The sequence below is a fragment of the Thamnophis elegans genome, chromosome 2, assembly GCF_009769535.1.
Source record: "Thamnophis elegans isolate rThaEle1 chromosome 2, rThaEle1.pri, whole genome shotgun sequence".
Lineage (NCBI taxonomy): Eukaryota > Metazoa > Chordata > Lepidosauria > Squamata > Colubridae > Thamnophis > Thamnophis elegans.
The window spans coordinates 142,107,761-142,122,485 of record NC_045542.1 but is presented as its reverse complement, the minus strand read 5'-3'; the positions used below and the strand labels follow the sequence as shown (position 1 = coordinate 142,122,485).

Genomic DNA, 14,725 nt, shown 5'->3' with positions numbered 1-14,725 from the left:
TATGTACATTGCAGGTACTAATGCAAAGAAGGAAGAAAGGTACATTTCTGATGGGAAGAAGTAGGTGTTTGTTATCTCCATCCTGATCAGAAAGCCTTCTCAATCCAAGTGCTTGTAACAATGTTAGACGTATCTGCAACCCTCCATATTTAAGAAAACCTGGAGAAAGTTATATCCCTGCATGGGGGGGTGGGGGGCAAGGAGCAGACAAGAAATGGAATTCTGCCTTCTTTTCACTCAAGAGACTCAAAATAATCCTATCCTGCCTCTGCACCCCATGATAAAAGAGACAATGGTGTTGTCCCCAGTTTGGGTCTGAGCCTGGATTGATACAAGCTTTACACGAGCATATTCCCTGCGAATAAGCAGTCTTTATTCCTGCCAGACAGATTCCACAATTGCATCCTTCCCCGTCTTCTTTCAAGTGTATGCCATAACCTTACTTTGTTTTAACAGACAGCCCATGAATGGAAAACTCTTGATGGGCTTTCAAGATTCTGTTATTATACCGCAACAATATTAAAGCACTCCAATAGACTTGGTGGTGTCTGATTCCTGATCTGGCTTGCCTGTAAAAGGGTTGGTGCTCCGCAACTACACACAGACTTAGAGGAAGCAGATTATTTGGCTCCTTGACAATCAGTTTCTGGCAGCATGCTACATGGAAATTGCATTGGTTACGCTTATGTATCACTTATGGAGAGTGCAGGATTGGGGGAGTGCGGCCCTCTTTGATCTCTCAGTGGCTTTCAGTGCAACTGATCACAACCTTCTACTGCAACATGTCTGAGGGAATGCACTGTTTTGCCGTGCTTCCCCTCCTTCCTAAAGTAGTGATGGTGGAAGAGAGATCTGTCCAGAAAAATCTATTCTCTGCATGCTCCAAAGATCTCTCTAGTTGTCCTTCCTTTTTTTAAAGATCTACTCTCCTGACCCAGGTTGAGTAGGCAGATGCAGGCATCAATAAAGTATTTTATTGTACTGCTAAATCACAACAGACAGCCCTCCAGGGGTGTTGGTAAACCTCCATTTCGCTTTTCCCCAACAACCAGCCACCCACAAGTCAATATAACATAGTCCCACCAACGGAATCCAATAGTTGCCAGAAACAAGCCTCCCCAAAGGAAGAAAGGCGAAGTCCACAAGTCAGGAGCAGAACAAGATCTGTAAGTCACCAGTCAGAATCAGAGTCTATAAAGCAGGATATGCAAATCCAGAGGCTGAAACATGAGCCTGAGTCTAGAAGTCAAGATTTCCAAAAGTCCAAAAAGAGGAGGGAGACGGGTCTGTTCCTTATGATAGATCTGTTGTCTCTCATCTCCACTGCCTGTGTGCAGCCGATCCTCCCCTGTGTTTGTGAAGCAGGGATGGGTTCCTGCCAGTTCTAACCTCTTCTATAGAAGAGGTTCCACAAATCTACTGTGCCGTTTAGAACCGGTTCCAGCTCCCTCCCCCTGTCCATCCACACCACACTTGCCCTCCCCGCCGCTCAGTGATTGGCTGGCTCACCAATCGCCCCACCCACCTCTAAGAGTCCTATCTAAACCTTAAAGTCTTAAGGCAGTCAAGTTTGAACATCCCTGGGGTTTTTTTCTAAAGAGTTAGGGATGCAAGGGTCTTGTAACTTGACAGCTTTAAGACTTGCACACTTCAATACCAGAGTTCCTGAGCCAACATGACTGGAGTAGGAATTCTGGGAGTTGAAGTCCACAAGTCTTAAAGCTGTCAAGTTTGAACACCCCTGGGTTTTTTTATCTAAAAGGTTAGGGGTGCAAAGTTCTTGTAATTTGTAAGACTTGTGTGCTTCAAATGCCAGTGTTTCTGAGGCAACATTTTGGTTGCTAAGCAAGAGCGTTATTGAGTTTCACCACATTTTACAAGTTGGCCACTCCCACCCAGTCACATGATTGCCAAGCCACTCCCACTCAGTCACATGGCTGCCAAGCCACTCTCATCTGGTCACATGGCCAGCAAGGCATTCCCATAAAGCAGGCCATACCTACAGAAGAGGTTCTAAAAATTTTTGAAACCCACCAAAATCATCTTCCGCCTCTGGACTCCCCAGACATTCCGGGGGAGATGTGCCATCCCCATCGGATGCTTCTGGTTCCAACTCCCCCTCCAGTGATATATTTATCAGTTTATAATTTAAAAAATTAAAACTGATGCATTTGTAGATTTGATTCATGTTGAAACAGTATTAAGTTCATTACAATATTAAATATTTCATAAAAAACCTCTTAAATAAAAATGACTTTTTTGTGATTGTCTGACTGGAAGATAATTTGTATTTTACAGACTCTTCAGAGCGTCTAACATCAAACCACAGTTTAAGGAACGCTGATCTAAATGAACACACTGCCAAAATTAGTTTATGCAGCCCAACACGATAGGAACCCAACATTAAGTTTCAATAACACAGTAAACCACAAAGTAAGCCTTGGTTCACACAACCATCTAGCACTAAAATGTGAGTCACAACTTGGTACAAAGCGTGAATCCAGCCAGTAAAATTTCAGCACTCAGAGTTGAAGCATGTAGTGTACATCCCAAAGGTGCTTTTTCAAGAGGCAACTGGACTTTCTGGTTTTTCTTTGAAGACGTTTCGCTTCTCATGGGGATTAGAAGGGTTTATATTGGATTCCCCACCATCCAATCAGAGCCAAGGAAACTTCTTAGATTAGAAGCAAAACGTCTTCACAGAAAAACCAAAAAATCCAGTTGCCTCTTGAAAAAGCACCTTTGGGACAACCATGACGTGGATGACTGAGAATCTCCATAGATATGTAGTGTACATTTTCCCTGGGACTCAAATCCTTTGTGATTTGGGGACATTTATTCCCGAAGAAAACACGGGTACGAAGTCTTAGGATTCAGACACTACTAAGTCACGGCAGCAAAGATCGGGAACAGAACAACCAGCCATAAACAAGCCCGCCGCCCCCTCCTCCTCCTGAGCAGCCAAGAAAAAGGCGAAACTCTACTCGCAGCAAAGACGACGCAACCCTGAGATCGGGGGAAACAAAGACCACGCCTTCCGGCCACGGCGCTTCATCCTATTGGTTTCCAATTACCCCGCCTACTGCCGGCTTGTCCCAGAGTCTTTACTTCGCCTGACCTATGGAGATGCCCAACTCGCCGCACGGAATCCTATTGTGCCACGCACTCCCATTGGTCAGAAAGAGAAATGTCGGCCTACGATTGGCTGATGCGTTTGGAGGCCCGTCTACTCGTTGCTTCCGTTCGGCCACGTGTTGGGGACGCGCGAGGATGAGCGATCTGCGCTGGTTGTAAGGTCTCGGGTGTAAGTAGCGGTGGTCATTGACAGAAGGGAGGGACTGGCGCATTTTACAGCTGGGAGGAAGAAATGCACTCTGTCGTCTTTCATACCAATTTAAGCTTATCTTAACATCCGTTTTTGGCCCAGCTCAATGACCCGCATTTAGGCAGGAGCTCTGTGAAAAGCGCAGAGCTTTGCTTAACGGGGTAAGATTCAGAAATCTTAATCGTGATCAAGACAAAATTCGCCAAGTTCCATTAATATCCCTAAGTTCCATTTCCCCATGTCTTATCAATGCATCTCCCATCAATGCCACTGGCCCATGATGATGAGAGTTGTAGGATGGTGCGCTGAAGCATCCATCTCTCCTTAGAGATGGATGCTGGAAGCATATTCTGCTTTGCGCCGATGATGTTACCTAGTTTGGACAATGAAACGTCTGCAAGAAAACAACCAAGCTCAGACAGCAAGCACGAAGGATTCCCTCATTTGAACCCTAAGCTACATATATTCTCCTTCAGTGGTAACACTTAAACATTATTGTTACCCAACCTTTCTCCATAACATTTGTGTACTTAAATTGTGCACTGTATGTATTGTCTGGATGCAATGAAAACACATGCTTTTGTCATATCACTGATGTAACAAAAAGTAGTTTGGATAAAGATGTTTAGTGACTTTTTTTAGCAGAACAAGATTCCAGGTGGAAACATTCTGAGGGGATCCAAGTCCCTTCAGCCTAGCTTTCCTGAAATCAAATTGCTTTCAGTTTTATCTGTCCATAGATTGGTCCACAAAAATTACAAGCTTGCATTTTCATCTGATCTTTTGCATGGGCATTTAAATTATTTTAAGCTACAGTAAAGCAAAAGTGAGTTTCAGTTAAGCTTGACAGCTTTAGATGCTTCTTGTTCTGGATCAGACAGATTGTATCACCAGATCACTTAAATTGAAGAGATGCCCGTGCCTGAATCTGAAACACCAGTTAAGATGTGGACATTCTCATTCTTCCTCCAGTCTACGTTTGCTTCTTTGGACTCACCTATGGCCACTATGGGAATAACTACTAACAAACCTATGCAGCCTGGCTTAGGTTGCCTAGTGAACCAAAAGAATGAAAAATAAGAAATTTCCCCCCTCTGCCAGTGCATACATTTTTAAAGTGCAGGTGACGATCATAATTAAGAGTTTGTGATTTTGAGCTTAGGACTTGGCAATATGTCAGAATGGACTGTTCTGTCTTTTAGATGTGGGCATCCTAAGATGTCTGAATTTGACGATGAAAATAAGGGCATCGAACCTGCTGCTTATGAAAGAATAGTCCTGAAGAATGTTTCTGAATACCATTATTTGAAGATCCATTTGTAAGTTCAAATCCCTTTTCTAAAATATTCCCATTCCATTTCTGCCCGGTTCTGAATAATTTTAACATGTTTGTGGCATATTACACTAATAAACCGTATTGCATAAAATGTTTTGTAGGGAGTTTGAAGAAGCTGGCATTAGTTTAAATCCTGTTGATTTCAAACAACTTATCATCTCTGCTTTGAAACGACTCCATGGTGAGGTATGTCATTTTTTAAAATTATTTTTGAGGTAATTATAAATCCTTCTGATTTATGTACAGTATATACAGAAGGAGGTGATTGGAAAACTCTAAAAGTTTTGATTGAAATCCCTGTATTAAGAAGACTTTTACTAGCTGCATTTATACACCATGCTGAGCTAGGATTCAGGTTGTTAATAAACTGGTTCTTTGCATATCAGCCTTTATCTGTTATTAGTTAATATCCTTTAGAACAGTGTTTTTCAACCTTTTTTGTGCAAAGGCACACTTTTTTCATGAAAAAAATCACGAGGCACACCACCATTAGAAAATGTTAAAAAATTTTAACTCTGTGCCTATATTGACTATATATAAAGTAATTTTCCCACGGCACACCTTACACTATGTCACGGCACACTAGTGTGCCGCGGCACAGTGGTTGAAAAACACTGCTTTAGAACACAGTGGTCACTTAGTTTCTTCTTTACACTCTGGCACTGCTTCCTGCTTCATAATAACTTCATTTGTAAAATCTAGTATCAAATGACAGTAATGTTTTGTTATATGGGAAAAAAATAATAAGGAAATATGTCAAACACTAATTGGCATGCATCTGTTTTAATGAAAATACACCGTCACCAAAGATTTAAAAAGATAATTTCTGCCCCCTCTAATGATATTGCATCACTGCTCTATTCCTTGCTGTCGTTTTGTAGCTAAAGAGATAAACAACCTTTCCCAAGCCTCATTTATGGTTTTTGGCAGCAAAAGCGTCATGTTTTAAATAAGGTAGGATCAGGCAATACCGCTGATTACAAATACCAGCTGTTTCTCTCAGATATAAGAGGCCTTGGTGATTAAAATGTGTACAAGAAAATTAGATTAAAAAATGAAAATGATGAAAAACAAATATTCAAGATCATCTCATTATTCTCCATTACATCCTACAAGTTTGGGCTTGTAATGAAATATATTGAAAAAACTTGCAGGTCATTCATCCTTCATTAAGTTTACCTTAAATACCAAGTTTGCAATTACATCAAATTAAACTAAATGTACTGGTGGAACAGAATTGAACTTCTTATGAGAGCTTTCTTAATGGCTTTGAGACTTATAAAGTGCATCTTAGTAACAGTGGCATGTTTCCTTTCAGGTTGGTGCTGCATTACCTGTTGATGTTTTGACATATGAAGAAAAAACATTGACTGCCATACTTAGAGTATCTAATGCGTAAGACATTTTGAATATGTTTTCTTGGCAGGTGTGGTTAGATAAAGGAATGCTCTCTAGCATAATAAAAAAAAATGAAGATAATTCTTTTTTAATTTGAGTAAGGTGTCATATGTCTTGTACCAGTTTTTCAAACTTAGCAGCTTTAAGATGGGTAGACTTCTCCCATGCTGACTGGGAAGTTCTGGGAGTTGAAGTGCACACATCTTGAGATTGCTAAATTTGAGAACCACTGGTTTGTGGAATTCTTAATGATCTCTGAGCTTGTTTGCTTGGAGATGTTTCATTACCCAAGTAGCTAACACCATCAGGGATTGTGAGCGGTGTTTGCTCCCTGTTTATATATAATAGCTTGTCCTGCCAGTGTTGGTGGAGGATGTGTTCTAATCTATTTCCTTCTTAGTTTTTTTTATAGTCTCTTGAATGATTTGTAAATGTGGTTTAACTTTATGTGTCCATTGATGGCTGGTTTGTCTGAATGCTTAGTTTCCAGAAATTTTCTAGCATTTTTGGATATGGCTTGATCTGGATTATTTATGTGATTTCCCAGTTGAAACTATGGTTGAAGATTAAGGAGCTTTCAGTGTGTCTTCTGACTGCTAGCCTACATCCAGAGAAGCAGGTATTGACACCAGTCAAACAATAAAGCAGAAAACAACTAATTAAGAAAAGACCAAGGAGAAAGCCACACCCTCATTAATATTGGAAGGGCAAGCTGCTGTATATAAATGGACAGGCTCCATACTTGCTAGCATTGATTACATTAACTGCTATTTTTTAATCAGGAAAGCATTATTTATCTTAGCATAAATGCTGGAAAATTTCAGCATCACATTTATTTGGATCTAATTTCTGGATAGATATGGCTCCAAGCTCATTGAACCTTGATTCTATTTACTATGAAATACTTATGGCTTACTTTACTTGCCTACTGATTAGTCATTTCCATTAATATATCCAATGCTATTATTTATACAGTGGCCTTGTAAAACTGTGGAGTGCTCTATCACTGCTTGGTTCATACCAGAACAGAAAATGTGCCTTTAGGGTGATACAGGTAAGAATTGAGAAATAATCTGTTGAAAATTTTATTTGTTCAATAAAATTATTGCTCTGGGACTTTTAGATTTTATATTGAAGATGGGCATCCCATAGACTATATTCACATGTACTTCTTATCCTATGCTTTCCTTAAAGTATTAGAGTTGACTTTCATTGTGTGTGGATGTACTGTATTTTTGGAGTATAAGACACACCGGGGTATAAGACGCACCAAAGTTTTGAAGAGACAAATTTTTTTAAAAAGTTTTTGTAGAAAAACAGCCCATTTTTCACGAAAACAGGCCCATTTTTTAAAAAAAGGACATTAATAGCCTTTAGGAGGCTTGTTGAGTGCTCCTAGGGGGTGGAGTGGGGGACCAAAAACAAGCAAAAAGCCCATTTTTCGCAAAAACGGGCCTGTTTTGTCAAAAAAAGTACATGCGTAGCTTTTAGGCGGCTTATAGAGTGCTCCTGGGAGCACTCTATAAGCCTACAGGCTCTGCACGGCCATTTTGGTGAAGGGGCGGGGTTTTGGGAGGCAAAAATGCTGTATTCAGTGTATAAGACACACCCAGATTTTCAACCTCTTTTTTTGAGGGAAAAAGATACGTCTTAAACTCCAAAAAAATACGGTATGTTGGGTTTTCTGTGTTTTATTGCTTTATATTTTTTTCAATAGTTTTTTAACCTAGTATAGTTTTTTTAACCTAATCAGAGAATTCATTGGGTGGATAAGAAATAGGATAAATATATTTTTCTAAAGGTTTGTTTTGTTTACTATCTGCTGCTTTACTGTTGATTGCTTTATTGTATTACTATTTTTGTTTTCTTGGAGAATAATTTCATCCCGGCTTGTTCTGCTCTGAGTACAAATAATCTGTTGCTGTTAGCAACTTATATTTCTTGAATATATAAGCCAACCTGGCTATGAGCCAAGGTGGCGCAGTGGTTAAATGCAGCACTGCAGGCTGACTGCTAGATCAGCAGTTCAGCGGTTCAAATCTCACCGGCTCAGGGTTGACTCAGCCTTCCATCCTTCCGAGGTGGGTAAAATGAGGACCCGGATTGTTGTTGGGGGCAATATGCTGACTCTGTAAACCGCTTAGAGAGGGCTGAAAGCCCTATGAAGCGGTATATAAAAATCTGCTATTGCTATTGCTATTGCTATGGCCATTTCTTTTCTCAGGGCTTCAGGCTGACACCACCATTATTTTTGGCATCATTTCCTTTCATCTCATTCTACTTGAAATGTTTGAGTTCAGTCACTTAGCCATCCTGTCCTAGGCTTACAGTTATTAAATTTGGTCTTCAAGGAAATTAATCAACTACCATTTATTTGCTTAAAGCTGCCTGAATGTTATTTTATGCAAAAGGAATTGATTTAGTGCTTTTATTTGAATTTTTTCCCTCTTTCTTTAGACTTCTCCATTTCTTCTTGCATTAGCTGGGAACAGCAGAGAAATGGTGCTCGATTAATTATTCAGTTGCTTATGGTTTGTATAACACTATGATGCTGATGGCATTGCCCAAATGCAGATTTTTTTGTGTGAGACTTGGGAGAATATTTTCCACAAAGCCAAGCGTGTCTATGCCATTCTTCACTCAACACCGTGTTCAGTTTTTACACATACAAGTTGGAGACAAAGCTGAAATAATTAAGAAGTTCACATCAAAGGATATTGTTATGTTTTCTGAATTAACAGGAGATACTAACCCATTACACTTGGATGAAGAATATGCAAAGCAATCAAGGTTTGGGAGAACAGTTGTACATGGTGTTTTGATCAATGGACTTATTTCAGCTGTCCTAGGTACGAAAATGCCTGGGCCTGGGTGTATCTTCCTTTCTCAGGAAATTAATTTTCCATCTCCTTTATATGTTGGAGAACAGGTCTTGGCTTCAGCAGAAGTGAAGAAATTGAAGAGATGTCTTGCTTATATTGCAGTGTCATGTACAGTTGTCCAAAGTGGCAAAATTGTCATGGAGGGTATTGTTAAAGTTATAGTGCCTGAAGATCACAAACCGGTGACCTGATTGTATAGTGTGTCCTGTTGGTAGCGGAGATGTACTTTTAGCTGTAATCAGATAGTTACCTAACTCTGTGAGGAATTTGAAACAGTTTAATTCCAACATTTTGATGTTGATCTGATTTAAAAGATAATTTTGCTTTTCTCAATGTGACAGTGAGATAGGATGAGAGCTTCAGAAGAATGCTGAGGTAAAAATCAGTATCTAAAATGCCTTGAGTTGTTTATTTAGATTTATATATTGGACAGATTTAGGGATTGTCATGTTGGGTTTGATCAGTGATCCCATTAGCTCTCAATTTTATCAATGAACAATAACCACTCAGGTGACAGTTGTATTGCTTAGGCAGTTAATGCAATCCATCCTCTTTATCATTAACTAGAAGAACATTGTACATCTACCCTCTACTTCCTCCCACAAATGTCATTTATATAAGTATGTTTGATATAAGATGAAAAATAAGATTAAGAACTTAATTATTTTTTCAAATACCCTTCCTGAAAAAAAAAGCAGTACATGCCTGGTATTCTCCTTGCACAAAGTAACACTTCTCTGGAATGTTAATCTCAACTACAGCTCTTTTATCTTCCTTTTATATTAACTGTCCCAATTGATAAAAAAACAAACCCTTGTATTGTTGCTCTTAATGATTTAGGTAATTCTACTATGTAATTATACTGTAGCAACTGTTTGCAATCCTTCCACAATACATCTTGATGCAAAAAAGAATAAATCATAAAGCAACTGGAGAAGCCCAAACAGAGGTGGGTTCTTACCAGTTCGGTGGAACCGGTTCGTCAAATCTACCGAACCGATTAGAAAAGGTTCCACCAGTGGACCCAGAAAGCAGGCCACACCTACAGAAGAGGTTCCAATTTTTTTTGAAACCCACCACTGACACACACACACACACACACACAGACTGACTGACTGACTGACTGACTGACTCGCACAGAGAAAGAGAAAGAAAGGAAAGAAAGAAAAAAAGAAAGAAAAAGTGAGAGATGAAAGAAAAAAAGGGACAGAGAGACAAAAGGAAGGATAGAGAGAGAAAGAAAGTAAGAAAGAAAACACATGGCTGGCAAGCCACTCCCACAAAGGAGGCCACACCCACAGAGTAGGTTCAAAAATTTTTTGAAACCCACCACTGAGCCCAAACCAGTTTTCTTCATTAAACTATAAAATGATAAGTAGTCACTGAGCTCCCAGCCAGCAAGGTCTTCAAGAGTGCAGATCATATATACAGCAGGGGTCTCCAACCTTTTTGGTTCTATGGATTGGTGGCAGCTTTGTGTGGGGTGGGGGGGGGAGGAATGGCCTCACACGCAAACTAAGCCCCATTCATGCGCAAATATAGCTTTGCACGCTTGCCTGCCGCTTTGGCAGCCCAATAGGCCGCGGCCGGGAGGTTTGGGACCCCAATACAGTTCACAGAGAGTCAAATAGATACTAGCTTGATCTTATCACAGGAATAAATAATGCTGAAAAGAAGTACAGATGAGGTTCTCTGGCATCTTCCTTTCTGGTTTAAGAACATCCTGTATTGCTAGGCATTTAGCTTCAGAATAACAGATTGCATTTTAACTGCCATTTCTTATTTTAAAAAAGTATCCCTCATAATACCTGGACAGGAGAAATGGCATTTTTAATAATATCCTTGAGAGTTGAGATGTAAAAACATCCAGGCTCTATAACAAAGCTATTTATGATTCAGGGAGAAGATGTACCTAAGGGAGTTAATTTGAAATAAATGGGAAAGGTAACAGTGAAGTGGTTTGGGTTTCCTGCCTAAGCAGGGGGTTGGACTAGAAGACCTTCAAGGTCCCTTCCAACCTGTGTCAGCAGACAGAAGACAGGAAAGTAATAAGCGAATGAACTTTAGTGTTGTAGAAGACTCCTGAAAATATAGTGGATAGCTAAGAAAACAAACTGACGACGCATCAATCAAGGTTTTACTTTAGGTACAAATTACTTCAGACACATGCAAGAGCCAGCTCTCCGGGGAAGGCTCTCCTGCTGAGAAATATAGAAGAGTATGACCAGCACAAAGTTGGATGGACTCAGTTACAATGGCAATGAGTGTACCATTGGAAAATCAGAAGGACCAGATCATCATGGAGAAAATCTATTTAGGGGTGTCAAACTCGCGGCCTGTGGGCCAGATGCATCACACACTGGCCATGCCCACGCCTGGTTTAGTGAAGGAAAAAAGTTGTGATACGTCATGTGATGACACTGTGACAATGTGAGTTTGACACCCCTATCTGGATGGTTGCTAAGAGTAGACAGCTTGACAGCTATATAGTCAATACACGAGAGCCAGTTTGATGCAGTGATTAAAGCTCCAGGCAAGAAACTAGGCCTTGAGTCCTAGTTTTGCCTTGGATACAAAGTAGTAAACTTTACTACTAACAGTAAAAACCAGCCATTGAAACCAATGAAGTAGCAAAGGAGATTTTGTTTCTTAAAAAAGCAATTCTTCATGCAGCACATTACTAACCTGTGGAGCATATTATGATGTAATGACAGAACTTGGATAGCTTTAAATATATATATATATAGGGAAATGAATGGAGAACAAATCCATCAAGCTCTTATTGGTCTCAACAATTCAGTGCTCCCATCCAGATGGGGGCAGCATGTCTTTGAATACTAAACTGCAAGGAAAGTGTCCTTTTTCTATGTCCTTTTCTCCTGCTGGTAAATTTGTTGTTTGTGTGCAAAGCCACATACTAGACAAAACTGATACATCAGGTCTGTTTTTAGGATAGTGAAGAATACATTTCAGGCTTACACCATCAAGAACTTTTGAGATCCACTGTTGGAGCCATGATGGTAGCTCAGAGAAGAAAGTTGTCTCTCTTAAAAGAGAGATAATATGGAGCATTTTTTCTCTCTCTTGGTACAATTGTCAGGAAGGCAACACCACAAAGTGTAACAATTGCATAGGTTTATTGAATCAAATCTTGATTGTAATTGCCCCTTTACTAAGTATCTCAATTCCAGCACAACTACCATACACATTACTGTTCATCTAACCTAAGCAGAGTGATTATCTAAATAGTCGGTTGCCAAAACTTGTCTTGCAGCTCCTTGATTCTAGAAAGCACACTACAGCTTTTAACACCTCTCTTGCTCTCCTATTTTAGTGTGTTGGACTCAGATCAATTTATTTCCTTCAATCTTGTCATTGTTACAATTAAAACCAAGTCAGGCAGTAGTCTAGCGTGGGTATTCTTGATTGTAGAAACTCACATCTTGACTAGATACTTTTATTAATCTCTAATACTTTGAAAATCTCATAGCATATTGTTTTAGTCCACTCTAGTGTGCTTTTCTCTTTCTACTTGTTGTGCAATTAGATATACATCCTTAGACTGGGTATTCATTGTAATATTCGTTAATGCTCAATATCATGGTTGACTCATCCTTCCATCCTTCTGAGGTCAATAAAATGAGGACCCAGATTGGGCAAGATGTTGACATTGTGGGCTTAAAGTGGGCTGTAGAGCACTATGGAGCTGCATATAAGCAATAGCATTAAGTGCTATTGCTATCCATCATGATTACTGAAAAATATTTTCTGGACATGCTGGCAAAGAGGTTACATTCTGTTTCTCTCTGGTTTAGCTAGCTCTTAGTTTCTGTACATCCAAAACATTCTTCCAACATGAATTTCATAAGCTATTCCCTGAACTGCCACATGAGATCAACCAGTCTAACATCAACCAAAACAGCTGCTGTTAAGTATTCAGGAATTGCCAGTTTATGAATTACCCATGAATAGCCATCAAGTTCTCATCTGCCATTGATACACTTAGATGGTTGATTTTTTTTCCTGGCTTTGAGTCAAACTGTAAATGATGCTCTGTTGAAAAGGGACTTTGTATTTATTTCAAGTTATTCAGGATGATACTGAAGTCCATAGGACTCAACATTCTGGCACACCCTATTTCCTTTGTGGTGATCAAGTCAGCACTAACCATCCTGACCTATCATTTTTATTAAAACTCAAAATCTGTACAATGGTAATGAGAAAACACTTTCATATGCCCTATCACTTGGACTCTCTAAGTCAGGGGTAGTCAACCTTTTTATACCTACCGCCCACTTTTGTATCTCTGTTAGTAGTAAAATTTTCTAACCGCCCACCGGTTCCACAGTAATAGTGATTTATAAAGTAGGGAAGTAACTTTATAAAATTTATAAAGCAGAGTTACAGCAAACCCCTACCGCCCACCATGAAAGCTGGAATGCCCACTAGTGGGCGGTAGGAACCAGGTTGACTACCACTGCTCTAAGTGCTCAGCTCTGAATAATATACTCCAGCAGTTCTTATTTTCCAGCTCACAATTTAAATATAATGCTTATTAATTCTATTAATAGTTTAATTTATATGTTCCTGGTCTCCCAAGCTAGTGATAAAATTTATTTAAAAATAAATGCCAACAAACCTATGTAATTAGGGTTGAATAACTGATGAAATAAAACTTGTTTTAAATATCTAAAAATAGTATACTTCTGTTCATTACATATATCAAATTATTTACATAAAGGTTATAAACAATATGTTTATAGAGATTCTCAATCATTCAGGTCATGGTTGTCCCAAAGGTGCTTTTTCAAGAGGCAACTGGACTTTGGTTTTTATTTGAAGATGTTTTGCTTCTCATCCAAGGAGCTTCTTCAGCTCTGACTGGATGGCGGGGAATGGAAGGATGAGAAGTGAAATGTTATGGTTAGCATTTGTGAGGTGAGGGGTGGGGTAACCTTCTCCCTCTATTTTTGCCTATTTTTCAACCTCACCATATCTGGTCACACAGGTATTAGTAGGCATAGTTAATGTAGTCATTATGATAATGCATATCAACATAAGTTACAATTTAAAATTATACTTCCTTCAAATGCAGTTCTTTTGACTTTCCAGATCAGTTTTAAAGATTGTTTCAAAGCTTTTTTTGAAAGAAAAGTGATTATGAACGGTGAAAGGAATTGAAATGTGATTATAGCTTTGTTTCCCCAAAAACGTATTTGCATGTGTGAAAGAGAAGAACAAGTATAGTAACACAAATGGGTGTGTCTTTCTGCAGCTGAAAAGTCAGGCTATTTATATAGTCATGATTTATTTATAAAGGTATTATAACTCTTTGTGTATTCTGTATGTTTTCTGTAGCTTTCTGCAGAGGAGATGCAAGACAAAACAGCTGTAAATGTTGTGAAAATATTAACTTAATGAATCCATTAGGTAACAGGTAGAATATACTATATTTAGTTCTCTGGTATTTCATCTTCTTAGGATTTTTAATATTCCCTAGAGAGAGTAGCCAGGTAACAAATGAGGAATAATTAAGGCACACTGAGAAATGCTATTTCCAGGGGTTCTTACTCACTTTGGGTATCTCAATTACATATATATTAAGATGATAAAGAAGGATGTGTATGTGGCTTCCATAACTTTGTGTGTACAGTAAATGAGCCTATTTGTATATTGCACAACTTTCGGTATATGGTACACTTGTCTTGCCTACAGTGTGAAAAGCAGCTCCCGAGTGCTCAACAATGAGCACCTATGGAACATACAATCACATGTTATCATTAA

At 39.1% G+C, this 14,725-nt stretch overlaps 2 protein-coding genes across 2 annotated transcripts; both read left to right on the top strand.

Annotated features, from left to right (window-relative positions):
- The first annotated feature begins 3,225 nt into the window (after positions 1–3,225).
- On the top strand, positions 3,226–8,640 carry RPP14 (ribonuclease P/MRP subunit p14). The gene is made up of 6 exons (XM_032210654.1): positions 3,226–3,304; positions 4,528–4,644; positions 4,763–4,847; positions 5,980–6,056; positions 7,035–7,113; positions 8,517–8,640. Exons 2-6 carry the CDS (start codon positions 4,544–4,546, stop codon positions 8,571–8,573), a joined length of 399 nt encoding a protein of 132 aa, XP_032066545.1. The 5' UTR covers positions 3,226–3,304; positions 4,528–4,543; the 3' UTR covers positions 8,574–8,640.
- Positions 8,641–8,664: 24 nt separating this feature from the next.
- On the top strand, positions 8,665–9,954 carry HTD2 (hydroxyacyl-thioester dehydratase type 2). The gene has a single exon (XM_032210653.1). It carries the CDS (start codon positions 8,686–8,688, stop codon positions 9,130–9,132), a length of 447 nt encoding a protein of 148 aa, XP_032066544.1. The 5' UTR covers positions 8,665–8,685; the 3' UTR covers positions 9,133–9,954.
- The last annotated feature ends 4,771 nt before the right edge of the window (positions 9,955–14,725 follow it).

What these genes read in the sequence shown, in the direction of transcription:
- HTD2 (XM_032210653.1), top strand. Translation starts at nt 8,686, where the DNA reads ATGCCATTCTTCACTCAACACCGTGTTCAGTTTTTACACATACAAGTT.
- RPP14 (XM_032210654.1), top strand. Translation starts at nt 4,544, where the DNA reads ATGTCTGAATTTGACGATGAAAATAAGGGCATCGAACCTGCTGCTTAT. An exon ending in TGAAACGACTCCATGGTGAG is followed by an intron (nt 4,848 to 5,979) that starts GTATGTCATTTT and finishes GTTTCCTTTCAG; the next exon opens with GTTGGTGCTGCATTACCTGT. An exon ending in GTGCCTTTAGGGTGATACAG is followed by an intron (nt 7,114 to 8,516) that starts GTAAGAATTGAG and finishes CTCTTTCTTTAG; the next exon opens with ACTTCTCCATTTCTTCTTGC.